The sequence below is a fragment of the Poecile atricapillus genome, chromosome Z (assembly GCF_030490865.1).
Source record: "Poecile atricapillus isolate bPoeAtr1 chromosome Z, bPoeAtr1.hap1, whole genome shotgun sequence".
Taxonomy (NCBI): domain Eukaryota; kingdom Metazoa; phylum Chordata; class Aves; order Passeriformes; family Paridae; genus Poecile; species Poecile atricapillus.
The window spans coordinates 10,056,806-10,077,615 of record NC_081289.1 but is presented as its reverse complement, the minus strand read 5'-3'; the positions used below and the strand labels follow the sequence as shown (position 1 = coordinate 10,077,615).

General features: G+C 36.9%; 1 protein-coding gene across 2 annotated transcripts in view; it reads right to left on the bottom strand.

Annotated features, from left to right (window-relative positions):
- Positions 1-16,031: 16,031 nt before the first annotated feature.
- The window catches only part of LOC131572814 (hepatocyte growth factor-like), a 54,447-nt gene continuing 49,668 nt past the window's right edge, over positions 16,032-20,810 (bottom strand). For both annotated transcript variants that reach the window (XM_058826191.1, XM_058826192.1), the window contains exons 17-18: positions 19,154-19,299; positions 16,032-17,067 (exon numbers count right to left, since the gene is read on the bottom strand). In XM_058826191.1, the coding sequence (XP_058682174.1) occupies positions 16,897-17,067; positions 19,154-19,299 (317 nt within the window). In that variant the 3' untranslated portion in view covers positions 16,032-16,896. The remainder of the gene's footprint in view (positions 17,068-19,153; positions 19,300-20,810) is intronic.

Sequence of the window (20,810 nt, the reverse complement as noted above, 5' to 3'; positions counted from 1 at the left end):
AGATATTTTGATGATTTCATATATACTTGTTTAGATGAGTTTCCTCAGGAAATGGGAGTACAGAATCACATATGCACAGTCCCAGTTCCCTCAGCTTCTCCTTCTAGGTCAGATGCCCCAAGACCTGGAAGGTGTTTGTCCCTCTGGCATGGGAGGCCTGCTTTGCTGTGATGGTGCATTGCTATCTCGTGGGCAGCCTCCACCTTCAGGTGTCTGCTGCTCTGTCCATCTCTAACAATGTTTGAATCCTCTGGTCAAACTCACTTTAATAAAGGGTAGGTATCTCAAAAAAATTGTTTCAGCACATGCAGAGCTCTGGATCACTCTCATAATTGCCCTGTACTGTTCAGCGAGGCAGATTTGGTGTTTCTACAGAGAAAGATGTTTAAGGGTGACACATCCATAGGAAAGCAATCCTCTTTTTTCCTCTATTAACAGAAAATCATCTTGTTTATTGTTATTGCATGGGCTACAGCCATACTATAGTTACCCTTGATAAGTGGCACAAGTCTACAATGCAATGACGTACAAAAATAGACCCTAAAATTAGTAGACTCCTGAATGACTTAAATAAGATTAGGAAACTTCTAGGTTATTCTATAATGAATTTTACAGTAAATAATCTTAATCAGCCCAAAATCCAAAAGAAAATTGTACTTTTTACCATAGGGTTCTGTCAGCATCTTAAAAAACTCTGCCTACCTCTCTTTATGTTAGATGTCCCATAGTTTTATGATTATTTTTTTAGAAAATATCTATTTTGCAAGCCTCCTTGTTTCTTTGTGAGAGGAGTTTATTTTATTTGGTTTTCTTTCTATTATCTTGTATAATATTTGCCTGTGTGAATGTGGTTTGACTGGTTCCTATTCTAGACCCCAAATAAGACCCCAAATACTTTAGTTATTTATGTACTTTGAGACCAAGTTTTGTAACAGCCTTTTATACACTAACCTGAGCTGTAAACCAGATTTTTTTTAAAAAAAATAATGTAAAAAATAAGGCCCACCCTTTCATTATTCTGCAATTATTTGATACATGTACAAGGCCCCGTGTGTGCCTGGAACTTCATACATCCAAGAGCTTGGGAGTGGTTTGTTCAAGGATACTAAAAAAATCAGTGATGAATTTCCTCCCTTCAAAGAGTTGTTTCATGGTAGAACTGAATGAATTTAAAAGCTCATTTTAAGGTTTGGCAATATAAACAACATTGGCATATAGTCTTTCAGCAAGATGAAATATTCATGTGGAAGAATAAGGAAAAAGAAATCCAAGATACTTGCAGTCTAATTCATTTAGCAATCTGTCTCTAATTTTAATGATGTATTTGTCATTTTATTACTCACGAAATGTCATTTATATGAAACTGTCACTATGATATTAGAGAGGAACAGCTTGTGTTAAACTGTGTAGCATCTTTGCCAACTTTCAATGCTGGTTGTATTCTACCTCTTTAAAGTTTCTCTTACGCTTTCAATTCAGCTTGGATATATTACTTCATGCACCAAAGTTTTGTACACAATGGCTGTAAAAAACATGTACATTTCTTCTTGGGGTGGATATAGCTACTATCCTGTTTAGTTACTTCAACAATAAGGAAAATATTATGAAAATTTAATGTGTAAAAATAGCCTGATGTGAAATTAAAATCCTACAGTATCTGGAAATATCTATCATAATTTTTAACATCAATATCAAATAAATATCAAATAGATGTGGTTGTATCCACTTTCAAAGTGAAAAAATAAAATAAAATAAATAAAATAAAATAGTGATAGTATATTTGCTTTTATCTTACAGATGCTTAAGCCTATTTTCTTCATATCTGATAATCTCTACGGTGGAGGAAAGGTAGGTTCCTATATATATATATATATATATATATATATATGTTTATGTATGTTTATATCAGCAACCATGATATATAATTATTACAGTTAAATGTAAAAATTCACACCTTGTCAATAAAACCCAAACTGGTAAATTTTTCTTCAGGAAATGCAAAGAAACACAAAACCAAAGCTTCTTATTTTACACATATAATGGATTTAGGAGTCCTTATGTTCAGATCTGACACCTTTAAAAACTTCAGTTTTCTCTTGTTTCTCATGTTCTATTCAAAATTTTTGATGTAAGTAGCTAGGGAAAACAAAAAACTTATGAATCTTAGAAGCATGGATTCACCTTTGTTGTCTGTAGTCAGATGAAAGCAAATATCTGCCAATTACCTTTCTATCTCATAAGGACTCAGGAGAAAGCAACAGCCTCTTGTAGAGCATTTTGAAACATTAATCATAACAGAGCTGCAACAGAGTTGTGTCCTTGAACTCAACACTGATGTTCAGCTGTAAAGGACCAGACCGAAGCATGTTTTATCTCAGACACTGAGTATTGCTGCAGGAAGTGTGTGATCAGAAGAGAGAGCCCTGCAGAGATGGGGCAGTGCTGCTCTGATCCAGCCTCCTGCTGCTCCTGGAGACTGGGGCTCAGTCCACTTCCCCCCACCTCACTCCTTGGAGAAGGGCTGGCTGTGAAAGCAGGAACAAAATGTGTGAGAAGTCTAATTTACATAAGAGCCAATCACCAGGTTAACTATAAAAGGGAGCAGATCAAGCCCCTTCACTCTTTTTCTCTCTCTTTTCCCTGGCTCTTTCTCTCTGACCTTTTCTTCTTTCCCCTTCTCTGTTGAAACCCCAATCCACACAGTGCAGCCAATGCAAGAGCTAAATACTGGTCATATTATTTGTTTTCTTCCCTTGCTTTGCCTGAGTAAAGTGCAGCTATTCCATATTCCATATTCCACCCCCTACTCCCTAGGGGACTTTATTGTGGGAGGGGGGACATTGTGGCAGGGTGCTGTGGCTTGTTAGCCGGAGCCTTTGGGTTTTGGTGTGCTGTGGCTTGTGAGACAGCAGCGTTTGAGGAGTTTACTGCAGGAATTGAGAACTTACTGAAGTGCACTTAATTAAGGGTTTGTTTGCCTCCACTCTTGTGGAAGTGTATTGTAAGAATTTTAGTGCTTAACCAACATCTTTTCAGCCTAAATAGTGGGCTGGTTGCTGAGGTTATGGCAACAACATAATAAAACATAAGTGTTCCCTGACACGTGTCCAGTGTCGTTGTTCAGCCTGGTGAGAATTTATATGGAACACCTCAACCGCTACCTACAGGTCACAAAACCAACAAAGGAAGTGTTTCTATTAGAATTGGTTAAAATTGTTCCTGAATTAAGATTAAAGGTAACTGTGAAAGGAGAACATTTCTAAAATGAAACCTTCTATCTACAATCAATATTTTTTTCCCCAACACTTTCTAATGAGCAGCCTTTAATTTCCATTTTGAAACAAAGTGTCTCCTTTAGAAGTTAAAAAAATTCAGTTGAAAAAAAGGTAAGTGTTGAAAAACTTAGTGAACGGGGTAAAGATGTGGAGGATCTGTCATATCAAACAAAGTAATTCAGGTTGACTGACTTCTCTTCACAGACACAAAACTTTAACCACAGCAGAAAGGAGCATCAACAGCCTTCTTCTTAGTTTGGTAATAAGAAATGGGGGGAAAGAAGATATTTTAAGTACTTAAAAATAAAGAAGAAATGTTATCATGGTGCTGGCAGGGCTGGTGGGTCCATGTGCCAGGGGCTGGGAGTGTCAGGGCAGCCAAGGCAAGGCAGGGCAGGCAGTGGGACCTCCATGGGAATGAGGGTAGGCTGTGGCTGTGATGAGCCAGGACGAGTGGAGACAGAATCCTACAACCTCCCTGGGACAAGATCTGACAGCTCCTGGGACTGGAGTGGGGTCCTGAGCAGGATGAGGGGAGATGGTCTGTGCCAGGGACATGCAGGGATAGTAGGGTTCCTGAGCACACTCAGGGTCTCAACAGACTTTCAAAGAAAAAGTAAATCTTGAAAAGTCAGAGACAAAGACAAAAACTGGATACAACTCTAATAAATTCTAGTTTAATCATTAAAAGGAATTAAATTTTAATAGTAAGAAAATCGATGAATATATTGATTGCAAAGAACTATTTCAGAACTGATTCTTCCTCTAGAGAGGAGCATGTCCTCAAGCTCTTCCATGTGACGCTTGTCATTAGCATTTGGTTTTAATCCACAAATCTTCCATGCTAGTCTCAAAGCAATTGCCTTGTTCATGGAATTGAGCTTTACTAAATGACATAGAATAACTTCTTGAACATAATTCAGTTGGCTTTATCAAACAATTTACATGACTTAGCTATTTGTACTATATCAAAAATGCTTTTTGAGTCTTTTTTAATCTTTCATTCCTTCTGAGAATAGACCTGATTTTAATTTATGTAAAAAAAGTTTGGAAAGCCAAGATGTGGTGCTTTTGCACATATACAGATATATTGTATTCTCTGATGTAATCATAAAGGGGTGTTGACCCTGCCACTTGTGAATGTTTTGGGCTTCATTCTGATCTTAGATGAAGCACGTATCAGATACAGTTATCATCATATTATAAACATATCTCTATATTCAATCACATAAATGTCAGGCCTGGTATACAATCTGTCATTTGTAATTCTGAATCCTAAGAGATGTGTCTAGACACGTAATATAGATGCTGAAGAGATATAAACTCTAAATACAGCTCCAGAGAACAAGCCAGTTATAGGTGTTCCCCACAGATTCTGAAGTAATTGGATGGAATGCCATTAAAATGCAACTGTATTAAAATCTTCCCTGCATTAGCTTTCAACTGCACAAAGACATGAAATGAGACATCTAATAAGGCTCTGAAGACTAAACCATGGCACTACATCATTTTTCACAGAAGTCACACAAACTGTGGTTAAATCAGAAGTAAATTCCAATGTGTTCTCTCCCATATAGCTGCCTTTGTTGGGCCTTTGAATGTCATTTACATTTTACTTTGAAAAGAGAAGAGGAATTAAAGGGAGTCATTAACATTTTTAATGTCAGTTTTGGAAGCCCTTTTTTTTATGTTTATGGTGTTCCTGTCTTAGACACTGTATAAACAAGTCTCATCTCTAACTGGAGTCCTTTCCCACATTCAGCCAAAGTCACAATGCTTTATAAATTCACTGGATTATTTGCATCTTCAAAGGCAGGCACTTGTCAATGGGCCTTAAGTTTATGCTTGAAGTTAAACATATGTTTAATTATGGTCCCAAATGAGGACCCAAATGATTTGTTGCAGCATAATCTGTTCATGCTCCTATTATGGTGCTAAATAAATCGTAAGTTACAGTCTACCTGTTCACACTGATTTTCCATTGGTATATTCAGTGTTTAAGAATAATGTGTATGCAAGAGATTCCTTCTCAGCACTTTGAACATTATGACAGAATTTGAAAAGCCTACAAAACCACAGTGAAACTTGTTGATGTGATACGTGGTGGTAACATGTGCAGATTCATCTCTTGCTACAAATATGATGGTTCCTGCTGTGCATTTTTAAACTTGGGCAAAACCTAATATGTTGTTTATCTGGTGGAACTATCTTGCACGCTATAAACTGACTGATTTCCCTCATGCAACTACCCTAAAAAGAGTTATGTTAAAATTCACATCAAAGATACCCTGGTAGGGTAAATATCCCTGGTTAGGAAAAAAATCCATTTCATTCTTGCCCTCTTACAGCTATCAAAGCTTTACCCAACTAGCAGTCTCTAGGAAAAACATCTTAATTTTTTATTTATCTTCATGGTTTGACAGACTGCACTGCATCTGCCCAGACAGAAGAATTAATCAAATGAAGTATCTGTGACAAGATTTGCCATCTGGTTTTGACTGCTACATGGCAGGGGAAAAGTTCTGTATAAATACATTAATTGAAGACATTTATTGCAGCTCTGCATCATCAGAGCTATGTAACAATGACAAAATCCACTGCTGAGCCTGACCTTGGAATATTTCATACTATTTTTATTCTTCACATCATCATGAAACTGTTTTTCACGGAGATCTGACTGTAGAGATCACATTATTATCATATTGGTAGTAGCCCCCACTCTATGATTCAATTCATTTATCATCCATTACAAGAAGTCCAAAATTGTTTTGAGAGACTTTTATAGATCAACAAGTCTTAAGCAAGGTGACAGAATCAGATCCCTTATATGCTATATATTTCAATGCAACACAAATTAATTTTGGAGGGAAAACCAGTCCTAGTGAGTCATATTCTAGGTTGCTTGTCCTTCTTTGCAGATGCAGTTTTGTACCACATGACAGGCATGAAATCTATTTCCAAAAAATTTACAAAATTATGGTTCTCAATAATGTGTACTGTTGGGCAATGTCCTTTAGGCAATAAGGTGAAATGTTAGGTACATAAAGATCTTTTTAGTTTCTGTAATCTGTGAAATGTTTTCTTTTCCTCAGAGCTCATATTTTATTTGTTTTGAATGTGAGACAAAACATTAGGAAAGGCCTGGAGGGAAGTCTAGCACACAAGTGACTAGTAACAGTTTAATCTCCTTTTACTATTGGAGGAAAATATGTTTTGGTTTCTTTCTTCTTAGTCAAGTAAACAGATAAATATATTTCCCCTGGCTTCCATTACAGCAAGTTGGCAGTTACAGAAGAATCCTTTCAGTTTTGATTTCCTGTCAGCTTTACTAACAAATGACCACAGAGTACTGTATTCTCTTGGTGTGGTTTTTATAGACTGTGCCTTAAAAGAAGCATTTTTGAATGAAATTGCTATATGTTCTCGCTTGGAGGGCTTGGTTTGTTTTCTGCATGAGTACATTTCTTCTTTTAATGAATGTGTGAAATTGGGAAAATGATAAGAAGGATGTGGCCTGAAAAAGAACATTTAAAAAACACCCAAACATTTCTTCCCTTCATCTTCTGAACTGGATTCAGAAGACTGGCTGAATTCAGATACAGACATAAACTGGTTCAGGCCACTTTTAAAGTTTGCCCATAGCAAACAGAAAAAACAAACCAAACCAAACCAAACCAGCTCCATGTGCAAAGGGCTGATCTCAGGGAAGTCAGTGGTGTGCTGCTGGTTTTTTTTTCAGCAGAGCTTGCTGAAATTTTTCCCTTAGAGTTTAATTTCTTCTTTTAGATTTATCTTTCAAAGAAAGAGACCTGAAAACAATATGGCTCGTGGATTATGGTCAGAAGCTGTGTGGTTCCCAAGATCCTCAGTAGCCACTCCTAAGGGCTGGGCCCTAAAATTATTGTGCTGCTTTCTCTCACCTAAAATTCCCAGAGGGTGGCCCCTAACCTTTGCATTTGTCTCTGCAGAGCATCTTTGTTTCACACCAGGCTTCTATTCACTATGCATGTGCAGGCAGACGTGCATCTTGAAGAGCAGTCAAAAGCTTTCTATATGAGAAACAATTCTGAGTGTAACAATTCTTCTCTTTTCCAGAGTGAGTTTTCTTTGTCTCCTCTCACACACCACAGTTGTCTTTACAGGCATGGTCTCTGGAGAGAATGAGGCAAATGTAGAAATGCCACTCTGCTCCCTTCCTTTCCTATTTTGTTCTCTGATACAAGTTTTCTCAAGTATCCCCTCGGTCAGGATTTTGCAGAGGGAAGATGTCCTGCACTGAGTGCTCTGTGCTGTTGCTGAATCAGCACCGAGGGACACAGATAGCGGTGTGGGAAGGGGGGAGACAAAGTGACTTCATCACATTACAGGGAAGATAATGAGCAAAACCCTTTCCAAACAGAGAAAGTGAAGTGTCTTCAAACAGCAAAGAAGGCCAAAAAAACTGCCAAGAAAGGATTGAAGAGAACTTTCCAAAAAGCTGTCCTTAGCAGACCATAAATCTCACCCAGAAGACAGTTCAAACACAACACTTCCACCAGCCCTACTCTTCCCTGTTTATTTTCTTCCTGTCAGCGTTAAAATAGAATAATAAAGTACCAGACAAACAAACAAGACAAACAAGAAAATAAGCAAGAAAACCCACTAGAGAAGAAAGCGTCTTGGAGACCTTGTTTGTCAGCAGAGCAGAGAAGTCTCTTGGATCACTCTTTGCAGCAGCCTGTGCAGACACCCCTGCCTCACCATGTCCAATCCAAGAAAGGAATTCACAAACTCTTCTAAAGTGTCTGAAATAACAAGTCAGGGGAATATGGGAATGCCAAGACTGTATTTAAATATTTAACAGGGAAGCACATCCAGAGGTTTTGCTTTATGCTCAAGTGAGATGTTTCCCTGTAAGCTTTGGCTGTCCAAGACCACATCAGCTTCAGCGATTCCTTCCTGCATTTAGTTGGAAATTGCTTTAATGGTAAGCAGTATTTTACTCTTCTGAAGAATTTGACAAGGAAATGGGATAAAAAGTCCACTGTCCACAGGGTAATTTGGGAAAGATAGGAACTGCTGCCAGTTTCGAAAGGCAATGTACAATACATACCCAAACAGGCAGGGAAATACCTCTTTGGAGAAAGCCACACAGAGAGTGAGCCTGGGGAGGTGAGCAAGCATGCTGGAGGGAAAACAAATGGATTCCAGTTGGAAACCAGCCTGGTCTCTGTCAAACATACCAATAAAACTGACATGTTCCTGCAGACTGACTGGTAAGATCTGCATGTCGTGATGGGAAAAAGTACCGATAAGAAAATTTAACAGCATTCATATAAAGGCCAGTTAAAGAAAACTGAAAAGCCTTTTTTTTTTTTTTTTTCTTCCTTCTTTTATTTTCCAGGCATATGTATAAAAACTTACACAGAAAGCTAAAGGAATTAATGCTCAGGGATTAGTGTTCTGGAGTTATATGAAGTAAAAAGTGGCTAACACTAAGTAACATCAGAGGGGATTAAAAAAAAATGTTTGCAAATACAGCCTGGTGTCTCTTTTAAAATAAAAAATAAAATAAAGTGAGAAGTCAGCCTGAGAAAACAGGACTTTAAAAGAGACTGCTAACCAAGTTAATTAAGATAACAGCCCAGAATGAGCTCTGGTAAGAAAGGAGGTTTCTACAGGAAGAGCATTCGTTTTTAAGACAGCTTTAAAACTAAGGCCAGCCTCTGTTGATACCTATCAAAAATTAAAGTGGAGTAAAACAAATAAGAAACTATCTAGAAGGATTTCCAAAGGCTTATGCACTCTTTCAATTAGCAGTGTGAATAGAAGTTGGGTAGCACTGATTCTGTAAAATGTTTGAGCATCTTAAGAGCCAAGGCTGAACTTAACTTTTAAATGTTGGGGCTTTCACATGCAGGTTATAGTTACACCAAAGTGTAAAAACTAGAACACAGATGGCTGAAAATTAGCCAGGTCTACTTTGCTTCCAAAACAATAAAAAGAAATCCTAGAGCTTGTACATTTTGCCAGGCAGAATAGATACATGTGTTTCTGCACACATGCTCACTCACACACACCCACAAAAACATGTGAAACATGCATCTCTACAGAACTAAGTGATTGGTTTTGATCCAGCTAATCCAGAGCATGGCCAAAGGATAAAAGGTACATAAGATTTTATTCCAGCTCAGGCTTACACTGCAAATGTTTGTTATCACAAATGTGCCAAATCAGGATATCAGAAGTTCATATGTCTGGCTGGCACTATTAAGCTTCCCCTTGTTATTCTTGGTAAGTTTGAAAGTGAGATAAGTTGTCTGGTAGGACAACTTCTCATGCTGCCCTGTTGCTTTACTAAGGCACTTGAGTTAGCATCAGAAGGAAACCCCCAGGTTATAATCCTTTCCCTGAAGTATGTGTGTAGACTGAGAATTGTTAATTAACTTGTTAATTAGTCAGCTAGATACCACTGTGAAGACATTTATGTGCATTTGGATGGGTGTGATGTGCACTTATTTCTGCATCCGTGTGTAATTTGTGTGGTTCCAGTGTTCAGCCACCCCAGACCTCTGGCAAAGTATGGCTGCTTTGGTATAGATGGCTGTGGAGCACCTCCCCAGGCTTTGCTGATGTGGGATGTGTAGAAGTTATCTAGCCCACTAAAACATTCCTTTCCTTGAGTTAATGTACTTGATGGCAAGCTGGGAGCATCAGGGCAGATAGCTGAAGGGTGAGCTGCAATGAATTTTCACTTCCTAAAGGTATTTTGAGGACTTTTTCTGATTATTTACAAAAGAAAAACTGAGGCCATGTGGGGACTTTGTCAACAGAAACATAGGCTTCAAAGAACTGAAGGATCAGGCAATAACTGGGACTCATCTGCCTTGTGAGGATGCAGAGAAATGGAAAGCAGAAGCTTTCAAGTGAATGTTTAATGAAAATCTTCCACAACTTACAGGCTGTGATCAGCAAATTTTCTCTGATTTAATTTTAAAAATTAAGAAAAAATAAATAAAAAAATTAATAAGAAGTCCTGTGATTGCAGTGGTGTAACTGCTCTGTGAAGTGAGAGCCCTGTTAAACACAAGGCTGAACAGCAGATGGCATATTTACGCCCAAGACATGAGACTGTTGTTGACATGGTTTGTAATAGCAATGTTGATGTAAATGCATATTTGCTCATTGTGTGTATAATGCTGACATTAATCCTCAAGAAAAGAAAACCATCTGGAATTTTTTTAGTTAGTATAATATGAATTGAATTAAATACTATAAACTCATATACTGCTGAAGGCAAAACTTCTCTCTGTGGAGGACTAAATCCTTTTTTGTGTTTTACACTAGCCTCATCTAATACAGTGTATACCTCTAATGTTGTGTTTCTTGCCTAATTTTTTATAAATTGTTATGAATTGAATTGTCCCCTATATAATTTTATATAGAGGTCAATACTAGCTTCAACAGACAAAACTTGAGATATCTCAAGCAAATGACATCTCTTGGACTCTGAAGTTGTACTTTTTTTTTCCTCTGGTGAGGAGTTTTTCCCTAAAGAATTTATTCTTTTGTGTATAAAAGCTACATTAATAGCAACTGCATTCATCATGGGTTTTAAGACTGTTGTTGCTGTTCTTCTCATTTTTCTTAACAATTTGTAATAATAATAAAGTTACTGTTATTGTTATTATTTAACAAAAAAAATTGAATAGTAAATTAATTAACCTGTTCTCATCTTGAATCAGTCTCTGAAATTATTTGATAGTCTGCAGTTGAACTTTGATGCCCAGATTTGAAACAAAATGTATACTTTCTCCCTCTGACACTCATTAAGAGTCTAAAACATACCCTGAGCACTTCCTTAAGTCAGGATCTGAAATAATGTCATGACAAGGTCCAAGGGGTCCAGAAGGAAGCTTTGAGACATATCCATTAGCCCTAGACTGGGCTAAATAGTATTGTAAAATAGTGTTGTGACGGTGATTTCAATGCAAGTAGGGTCAGGACCTCAGACACAGAAGTACAACTTGTCCTTTATTTTCTGTGACCATGTGGAGAATTCATTGCATCTTCCAAAGTGTTCTCAACAAAGTGAAGTAGATTTAGTTATTAAGCTATTGTATTGCATCTTTTCATATCATATATTCTATGCTTTAAAAAACTGAGACAATATAAGAAAAAAATATTTTTTTATTTTAGGGCTTATTTTGCTATTAATCTTTTTATGGTCTGCCTTTTCCCTCCCAGCTGTTTTCTTTCCTATTTATTGCACATGGGTTTTATTGGATCATAGCTGTCCAGAAATTGGTGCTTTTGTAGGCAGAGTAGATACACAACTGAACCCTACTAAATGGCCTGCTCTGTTTACATGAGGCTTTTTAAATCACACAGAGCAGGACACAAGCAGTGAGCATCAGTGTGGGTTTCCATCATTTATCATCTGCAGATTAGTGTTCCTGCAGCTACAAAAGATAAAGCCACAACAGAATGTAATATGAAGGCTACATCCCTTTAGAGATCTTTGTGGTGCAAATTTCTGTACAAGCAGTTAATTCTCATGACTCCCAGAAGATACACACGTCACTTGAACATACTGAAAACTGAATGTAAAACTATAGCAAAGTATTGTTTTGACATATGGACTGTTTATAGATCTTTAGAACTTTGGAAGCACTCCTGAATGGTTGAAGTTATTGTAAGCTTCTTACTGATTTCAGGAATTCCTGATAAAAATCCATTGATTTTACAGATTTATTAGAAAACCCCATTTTTGGGAAATAAAAAAAACAAAAACAAAAACAAACAAAAAAAAAACCCAAAAAAAACCCAAAAAAAACCCAAAAAAAAAAAAAACCAAAAAAAACCCAAAAAAAAAAAAAAAACAAAAAAAACCCAAAAAAAAGTGATGTTTGCCATGGGAAACCTCAAAACAAGACTTCAAACACTCTGCATATGAGTTTATTTGAAAAATTATTCACTGTGGATATAGCTGGAGCAAATATATATTTAAATCATAAAAATCACAGTGTAACCAGAAATCCTTACAACTTTGACATTTCAGCTGGATAATGACAAAGAAGAATGAACTTACTGTCCCTTATTTGAACTCGCCAGAATGCTCTGATATTGCAGGAGTCTGACAATACTTGGCACTGATCTGGTGGGCTTAGTAAGGGTGTTGCTTATTTCCTTTTCTAGTAGCTGCTGGCTGGTTGTGGTATTAAGGGCAGGAGCAGCACCAAGGTTTGTTTCAAGTTATTGCTCTCCTTTGTATCATCTTTTGTACATCAGTATTATTAAGTGATACTGACAGGGGAGCCCTTTCCAGAAGTGTAAAGTGCATTTATACAAATAAGTAAAATTCCAAGCCTCTCATACTGAAATTGTAAGGAACTAAAAACTCCTGGAAAATATTTATGTTTAGCTTGAGAAAGTCCTTTCCACTGCAAATACAGTGTCACTGTAATATGCTTAGACCATTCTCAGTGCAGGAATTATTCCAGAAAGGTCTTGGGAAGTCTCAACAAGATCACCATGTATTCAACTCTTTCTTTCATTTTGTTTTCAATTCTGCAATTGGACACAAGAGGATCTTTAAAGCACCAGTCCTCCTTACTTTGCACATTAAAATCCCTCACTGGAATTGAAACTGAGAGACTTGCAGTGGGGTTCTGACCTTGTTCTTTCAATAAGAAATGTAATGCTAATTAAGTTGTTGTTTTTTATAAAATACTTTATTAAGAATAATAAGAGTAAACAAGGTTACAAAAATACCAACTTTATTAACTAATGAAGATGTTAATTACAGAAAATTTGTATTACAAGTTATAACCACAGTGTTCCCTTTTCATTAGGCATTCAGCAAGTTGTACTTAATGGGAGCATTATTTTTCCCACTTAAATAAGAAAAAAATACTTTTATCATACACTAAACTCCACAGGCAGCTCCCTGAAGTTAGATCCCATGCAAGAAAACATCATACATAAATGCCCAAGGATATGTTTAAAAAGGAACACTGGAAACTTTTAAGGTGAAAAGCCATGTCAGTTCCTGCCAGCAGCCCCAACATACAAAAACAGTAATATACCAGTGCACATGAGGGAGGAAGAAAATAATGGATAAGGACACAAGGCTAAATAACCAATCCAATAGGCTTCATACAGTCTCCATGGGGGTCAGATGGTTTACAACCAGCTTTGCACAAGGATGATGACAAAGCTTCAGCTCCTGCTGAGGTTGCCTTGGAGCTGAGAATCTGTGTACAAGGATCCATGTGGAAAAGCACTGAACAATTCTTAGGCCCTGCTCTTTTGACAATCATGTTCACTGAATTCAAGGGACATTTTGCCTGAGTAGATTTTGACCCCCAGAAATATATTTGGACCCTCGTCTAAAAAGCTCTAACTCAAGTGAGTAGCTCTGTCAAGTACATTGGCATTACCTGCAGGAAGGGATTGCAGAATGCCTCAGAGAATTATAATCTTAAAATAGAGAAGGAGATTTCAGCAGTAGCAGCAAAATCTGGACCAGTACATTCCCAATCAGAGCTACGTTTTTCTCTGAGGGTCATGAGATTTATGAGAGAAAAAGAGATAGGGAGAAAACTTTTTTAATGGGAAAATGTTTTCTTTAATAAGAGGAAGAAGTGTTAGACAGTTCCAATGCCCAAAGAAAATAATGATTAAGTTAGACTAACTTCAGTGGCACATGATCAGCTCTTAGGATTTAGTTCCAGAATTTTATATCCAGATATTTCACCTTTAGGACATAAAAGATTAGTTACAGCAAGGAGAATGAGAATGAAATTCAATGGACTTTAAGAATATTCTTAGATAAAAATTTAGGTTCTGTAGCCCTTATTCTAATCTGATTAAAATCACATTTATGAAGTAAAGTTCAAATCCCAGTTATTTAGTGGCTTTTCAGCAATTTAGATGGGCACTAGATCAGGTTCCCTTGTTATAACAGAGATAAAAATATTAGAACAGTTAAAAAATATCTATAGAGTGTCCTTTCTTAAGAGAGTCCTGTAGTTATAACAGTTGCCTGGTACGGTACCATTGGTACCAACAAGAAATATTCACAGGAATAAATGAAGTACAGACTCATTACCACATATCATTATTCTTCTCTTCCCTTGCTCCTCAGGATCTCAGGTGCCCTCCATTCTGAGATAGGGAGAGCAAAAGTACCTGGTAAGCAAGTGCATACGAACTTGTTAAGTTCTGGAGCATCAACTCTGCACAATTTATTTTACTGAGGCACTGCCCAGAACAAACAGGTAAAAATCCTTACACATTGTATAACAAAACCCAATATTTTTATCATATATATATGTGTGTGTGTGTGTGTGTGTGTGTGTGATATATATATATATAAATCACAGTCTTCTGCACAGCAGAAGCTTATAACTAAAATATTTTAGGATTCTATTTTTTTAGATAGACATAACAAAATGCCTGCAAATATAATACAGTGAGCACATAACAATTTTTAGAATACAAAGAATGAACATGGAATTGTATATTTTATCCACGTTCTACTTGTGGCTGAGAACAAAACTCACTTGGAGTTTCTTAAAAGTCTTTTTAAAAAATGTAATCCTTTCAATAAGATATGGTCAGTATATACTTAGTATGAATACACTCCACCTACATGACAATTATTAAGTGTAAATACAACAGGCTAATTCCTACCTTCTTTAAGCCTGGTAAGTAAGGGAGGCCAAAGGGAGCATAAAGCCTTCAGAGGCGGCCAGAATAGACTGAGACAGACTGTCTGTGTAGCATCCACAACCTTGAATCTGCTGTACAGAGAAGTCACATCTTGTCCAAAGAGACTATTTACATCAGGAGGAATTTCAGAAGCTGAAAGACTTCTTCCTATGTGCCAGTAGAATCTGCTGCGTGTGTGACACAAATCTCAGCAAGCCAAACCGTTTAAGCAAGGGCTGAAACTCATCCCAGCTCACCAGATGTAAGCATGCTTGAGTCCCATTGAAGTCAAAGTGCACTGCTGAAGAAAATTTGGTGAGTCAAGACGAGGCCTATCTCCCAAGACACCTCCCCTGAAGTGGTTTCTTTCTGACAGGGCAGAATTCAACTCTGCATCTTCTGCATCAAGTGTCCCTTTATATGGCTACATCATGGTGTCAGCCTCATGACTGTGCAGTTAGATATGATACACAGACCAAACACTACTGCAAACATTTACAATTTACACAGTCACAAGTGAAGCAACAGTGCTGTTACTTACGTAATTACATGTACAGTAGTAAAAATAACAATTGGATATATATTGTATCAATTTTCCAGAAATTAAAGGGTAATCAGTGCCACCTATAACAATATATTTGTACAATATTTCCAGATATAAAACTAAATACCTACAGAAGAACAAGAACTTTTCTGTGATTTTTTTTTTTTTTTGTTCCCTTTCCCTATCAGCATAAAGGAAAAAGATTGTCCTATATATAGGCAGGAAACAAGCAACTAAACTATCAGTGATGTTGTCCATATTAAATACAAGATCATATCAATCTCTGCAATTGTTTTATTATCCTGAAAGGAATTATACAAAGGACAGAATTTTGTCCAAATCTAGTTAAGGTTTTATTAAATTTCTCAAGTTTCTGAAAAACTATTAATGTATAACTTACTTTTACCAGTCTTAAATATCTCAGCCAGGTGCTAGATTCAACTGTTCTTTTTCTTGATATAAATGCAGAATTTCATGAAATAACCAGAACCAAATGACTTTATGAATGAATTATGACAAATAATTCTCTGTTTAGAAAAAAATTTGGCATATTTGATTTAAATTTCTTTTAATGCCTAAAGTATTCCAACAGCTAATCAGGATTACTTTTTCAAATTGTATGATATGCTGTCTTTTGCATTGCAAATCCACAGTTATTTCTGGGTCAGACTTTGAAGAAATGGTCAATAGTTTTCTAACCAAAATGGGGTTTGAGATATCTGTTAGAGGACCACATATACAGTGAAGGAACCAAGCGCAGAACTAGAGCCCGTAAGCACTGTGTAAAACAACGTGGTAGTGACTTCTACGAGAACTCTGCTTACAGCAGGCTTGTCAAAGCCCATCAATAATGAAAAGATTACTTACTAAAGATATTATTTTTTAATAAAATACTGAAATCTTGGACCTCTCAGAAGGGGGAAAGAGAAATATGATCGTAAATGCTGTCCTTGACAGATGCATATATCTCTCAGTAGGGCTTTTGTTATATATGAAGAGAAATATATGGCTCACAGAAAGAATAAGCTGTGTTAAGTGTTAAGTAGAACTATAATTTGTTTCTCCTTCTAAGATAATCTGAAGAGCAGCTTTAAGGAGGTCATTTGTTCTATTTCTACAAAACCATTTATCGTCCAGTAATGTCTTAGCAAAATTGTTTATCCATTCAAGTTTCTTCAGGAGATATGTCACCATACTTGCATATACTGTAAGTCACTCCAACATTATAAAACAACACTGATAGACAAAAACACCAAAAACACCCATAAATATTAAAAGAAGCTCAACAAACTTGACTATCAAGTACTTAAAAAATTGTTGATCTTTACATTATACATTAATTACATGCTGTCCAAAATCTTTCAATGGGAGTTGTTGACTTTTTCAGGGTTTTCTGTAGGTCATCATAATCTTGTGTATCCACCGGGAGTAATATGAGACACGAACAAAGATCCCAGGACGATTTCGAATGGCACATCCTCGGCCAGGAACAATGACACCAATTACTATCTTCAGCCTGTTTTGTTCACAGACCAAAGGACCACCATAATCTCGCTAGGAAAAAATAAACAGCATGAGTGTCACTTCTCAAAATGCTTCAAGACACAGCTCTCACCTCTCTACTACTGAATGGTTTCTTTTGGGGCTGGCAGGATGCACTGGGCAATAGTGTTCCCTCCATAGGACATAAACCAACTTCCAGTCTCTTTTTTTTCATAACCAAAACTTATGAGAAACAATGTCAGTTAGTCTCTGACTTTTTTGTTCCTTTCTGTGCAAATTAAGCTCTATAATCCATTTTTACATGTCATTCTAGTGACTTCAGACTACCAGATTTAATTCACCTCTTTCAGCTACCTGCAAGCCTAATATTTTTTTTTTGAATGTAAATCAGATGAGCAGAACGTGAGTTGACAGATAAACATCTTTGTTATGATGACAGGCTTTGCATTAAACACTGCTGACAAAGTCAGGTTAGTATCTTCCTTTCTGTCAATCCTCTTGCAAGGCCCTAGGATGAGAATCTGTATGTACTAATAGGCAGGGGGGGGATGACAACCATAATAAAAGGTAATATTTTTAAGCATTCTTTTGAGACATAACTTGCTAAAATTATATTTTTTGTTATTCTGAATGAATGAGACACCTATGAGACTTTCTATGAAAATTTGGAGTATGATGCACCAAGATCAGAGTTAGATACAATCACATAGATCTGGGACTTGAACACAGATGCTGCAGTTTCTACCCAGGCTAAAGGTAGACTGGACAGAGGAAATTTGCTGCAAAACTAGACAGCAAATGCTCATATCAGATAGTGAGTCATTGTTTCAAAAAATGAAAGCTGACAATTAGCATTTCATTCTCTCTGGATCACCAGAGAAACAACAATGCTTGACCTTTATTTGGTTTGGGATTTTTTCTGACTGACGGCAGACTAGTTCCCACATGAACAATGAACTATGTCAACGCCATCAGAGAGGCTCATACAACACTTTCAGGAGTGGAGTTTCACCTGCCAATCTGATTTTGTTCCTCTGCCTGTTTTCTGCTGAGGAAAGTAGCTTCAAAGGAGAACTTAAGGAGCAGGAAACTGCTCAGTGATTAAGACTGATTGCTAATATTAATTCATTCCATTTCTTCTTTCAGGGGAAAACAAAGCGCAGGATTCCCAGAAGACTTCCATGCAGATGTTTCATTTATAAGCCTTGACAAGTCTAAGACCTCATTTACAATTATATATTTTATTTTGAAGAAAATACTTTGCAATAAGAAATGATCCCATGGAATATTAGTAACAAAAGGAAGAGGCCCCAGTTTTATGAAGATGACCTCTGTTCCTCCTGGTTTGGTACTAGCCTTGGGTAGTGAAAATTTTACTGCATGGTTAACATTGGTATTAGGAAATCAACAGTTATATTCCAGATAATAAATACTTAATAATGTTCCTGTCTTCCCTCCTTCTAAATATCCACAGTCAGATTTTCCAAAAATAAAATTTAAAAAATAAAAATTGTATCTTCCTGTAATAAATTATTTACAGCTCTTCTCCCCAAATGTTTTTTCTCCATCATCAAAACCAGTGCTAAACAAAACAACTGTACCAAACTACACGACCACTGAAATAGTTCTTCTGTCCAATATGGTGCTCAGACTCAGGAGACCAAAAATGCTCCAGCCTTCTGGCTTGTAAAAACCTCAGTACATTCTTGGATCTTTCCTTTATAATTTTATCAGCTCTGTTGAGTACTGACTGTTATGCATTTTGCATGCAATACCTCATCTAAATAAGAAAGTAAACTTGCTCCAGCCTTTGATTTCTATTCAATCAAAACACAGAGGTATTGCTACCACAGAGTCCACTTTTGTCCTTAGTATACAGAACACAAGTTTGTCTCAATCTAGTGAAGTGTTTTAGTATATGAGTATATATATGATTCCTGTAAATCTTTAAATGGTGTGATATCACAATGAAATTAATTTCTGCACTCTGACATAAAATAAAACACTTGTAACACTAATCATTTTCCAGTGCAAAATATTAGTGCAATGAGAATAATTATATAGAACCACCAGTAATTAATTTTTTGGGGAAAGAAATATCCAGAGCCCTAAATATATTAGGAAATGCAATATTTACCTCACAAGGCCCAGCACCTATGGTTTCAGCCACAGCACAGATTTCAGACTCATTCACAGTAATCTTCCCTTTGAGATATTGGTTGCATTTCTCATTTCCCAAAATAAACAGGTTTGCCACTTGGAGAAGGCCATCATAGTTAACTACTACAAGTGAAAAGAAAATTTAAAAAAAATATTTTATTTTAGGGGAAAAAGTGTTTCAAGATACAGTCTAGATAAACTTATTAATGTAATTTCAGTTACTGTACTTTCTCTCCAAAACTCATATTTTTGTCTATCCCTGCTGCTATCATGGTTTAGTATTTTTGATTTCTTATATTTTTTGCTAATGGGATTGTCCAGATGTTTGGTTTTCATGTCTGTTCATTTCTCTGAGAATATCTGGATAAGTTTTTGGTACTAGGATAAAGAGCTGGGTAACTGGGCTTCCTCTACAGCACGCCACCAGCTTGCCCAGTCACCAAAGAAATCAGAAAAAGAGCCTGAAATTGTTATCACTCCCATCAGTGGAGGGAGGATTAAACACCAGTTAATGTGTAACAGTGCCTGCCATGGCCTAGGGAAGGACGTGTGACTTGAAAAACACTAGCAGAGTGGAGTTTTTCTCATTCTGTGCTGGCTCAGCTACCCTGAATGACTTTGTGCCTGCAAGGGCAGAGCCACAGCCTTGTGCAATCTCCATTCACCAGTGTGAAGGTCAGGAAGCAGGAGCCCTGTGGAGCTTACTCTTGTTCTACATGTCGAAAGACAAGGCTCTACAAGCTGCAAAGATAAATAAAGGGTCTGGACCTGCCCATTCTCTGCACAGCCATCAAAAGAAAATGCCAAGCTTGCCCTTCACTGACTAATGCCAAGCTTGCCCTTCACTGACTTATTATCCTGTTTTCTTGAAAAAAAAAAAAAAAGGATGTAACACTTCTTCCTTCCCTGGCCAGGATTCTGTGAGGATTATAATAAGTAGTGCAAAAAATATAGTACAAAGTCCTTGGATGACAGATGTTATGTATTTGCTGTATTACATAACTCCAGAACATTGCAAATTCCTTATCAGTTCTCTTAAGCTAAGCTTTCCTGTGATGCTGTACTGTGCTCCAGCCTGATGTCCCTGTCCCCCAGACAGCCAATGCCCCAGAGGATGGCTAATATGGACATGCTGGGAACATCAAAGGCAGTCATTTGGGAGAGGGCTGGTACAGATTAATTGCCACCCACAAAGAAATGGCAGAGTAGTGGCTACGAGGAAGACAGTCTCAGAATTCCAGCCTAGCTTCTGCTCTGCTTCCAGGACAGTGTGAGCATATTAGGGCTGCTTACTCAGGGTCTGTGGCAAAACAACATTTGAGCACAGTAAATATTGGAGTAATTATTGTCAACTGGCAGCTATTAACTTTTTATCAACACATAATTAGCCAGATATAGCATTTACTAGACTAAATAAATGTCTGTTCTCCCACATATTTGTATTTTCTTCACACAAAACTGTGTTTAATAAACATTAGAAAGGTTGCAAAGTCAAGTACTCAAAAGTTAGGAAATGCCAGACTTAGGGTTGCCTGTTCATCCCTAGTTCACTGTTATTGTGTATGTTAATAAAGTCTTTGATTACATGTTTCTGTATTAGTTTTTCCACAGGGGCCTGCTTTGGATTACAGAAA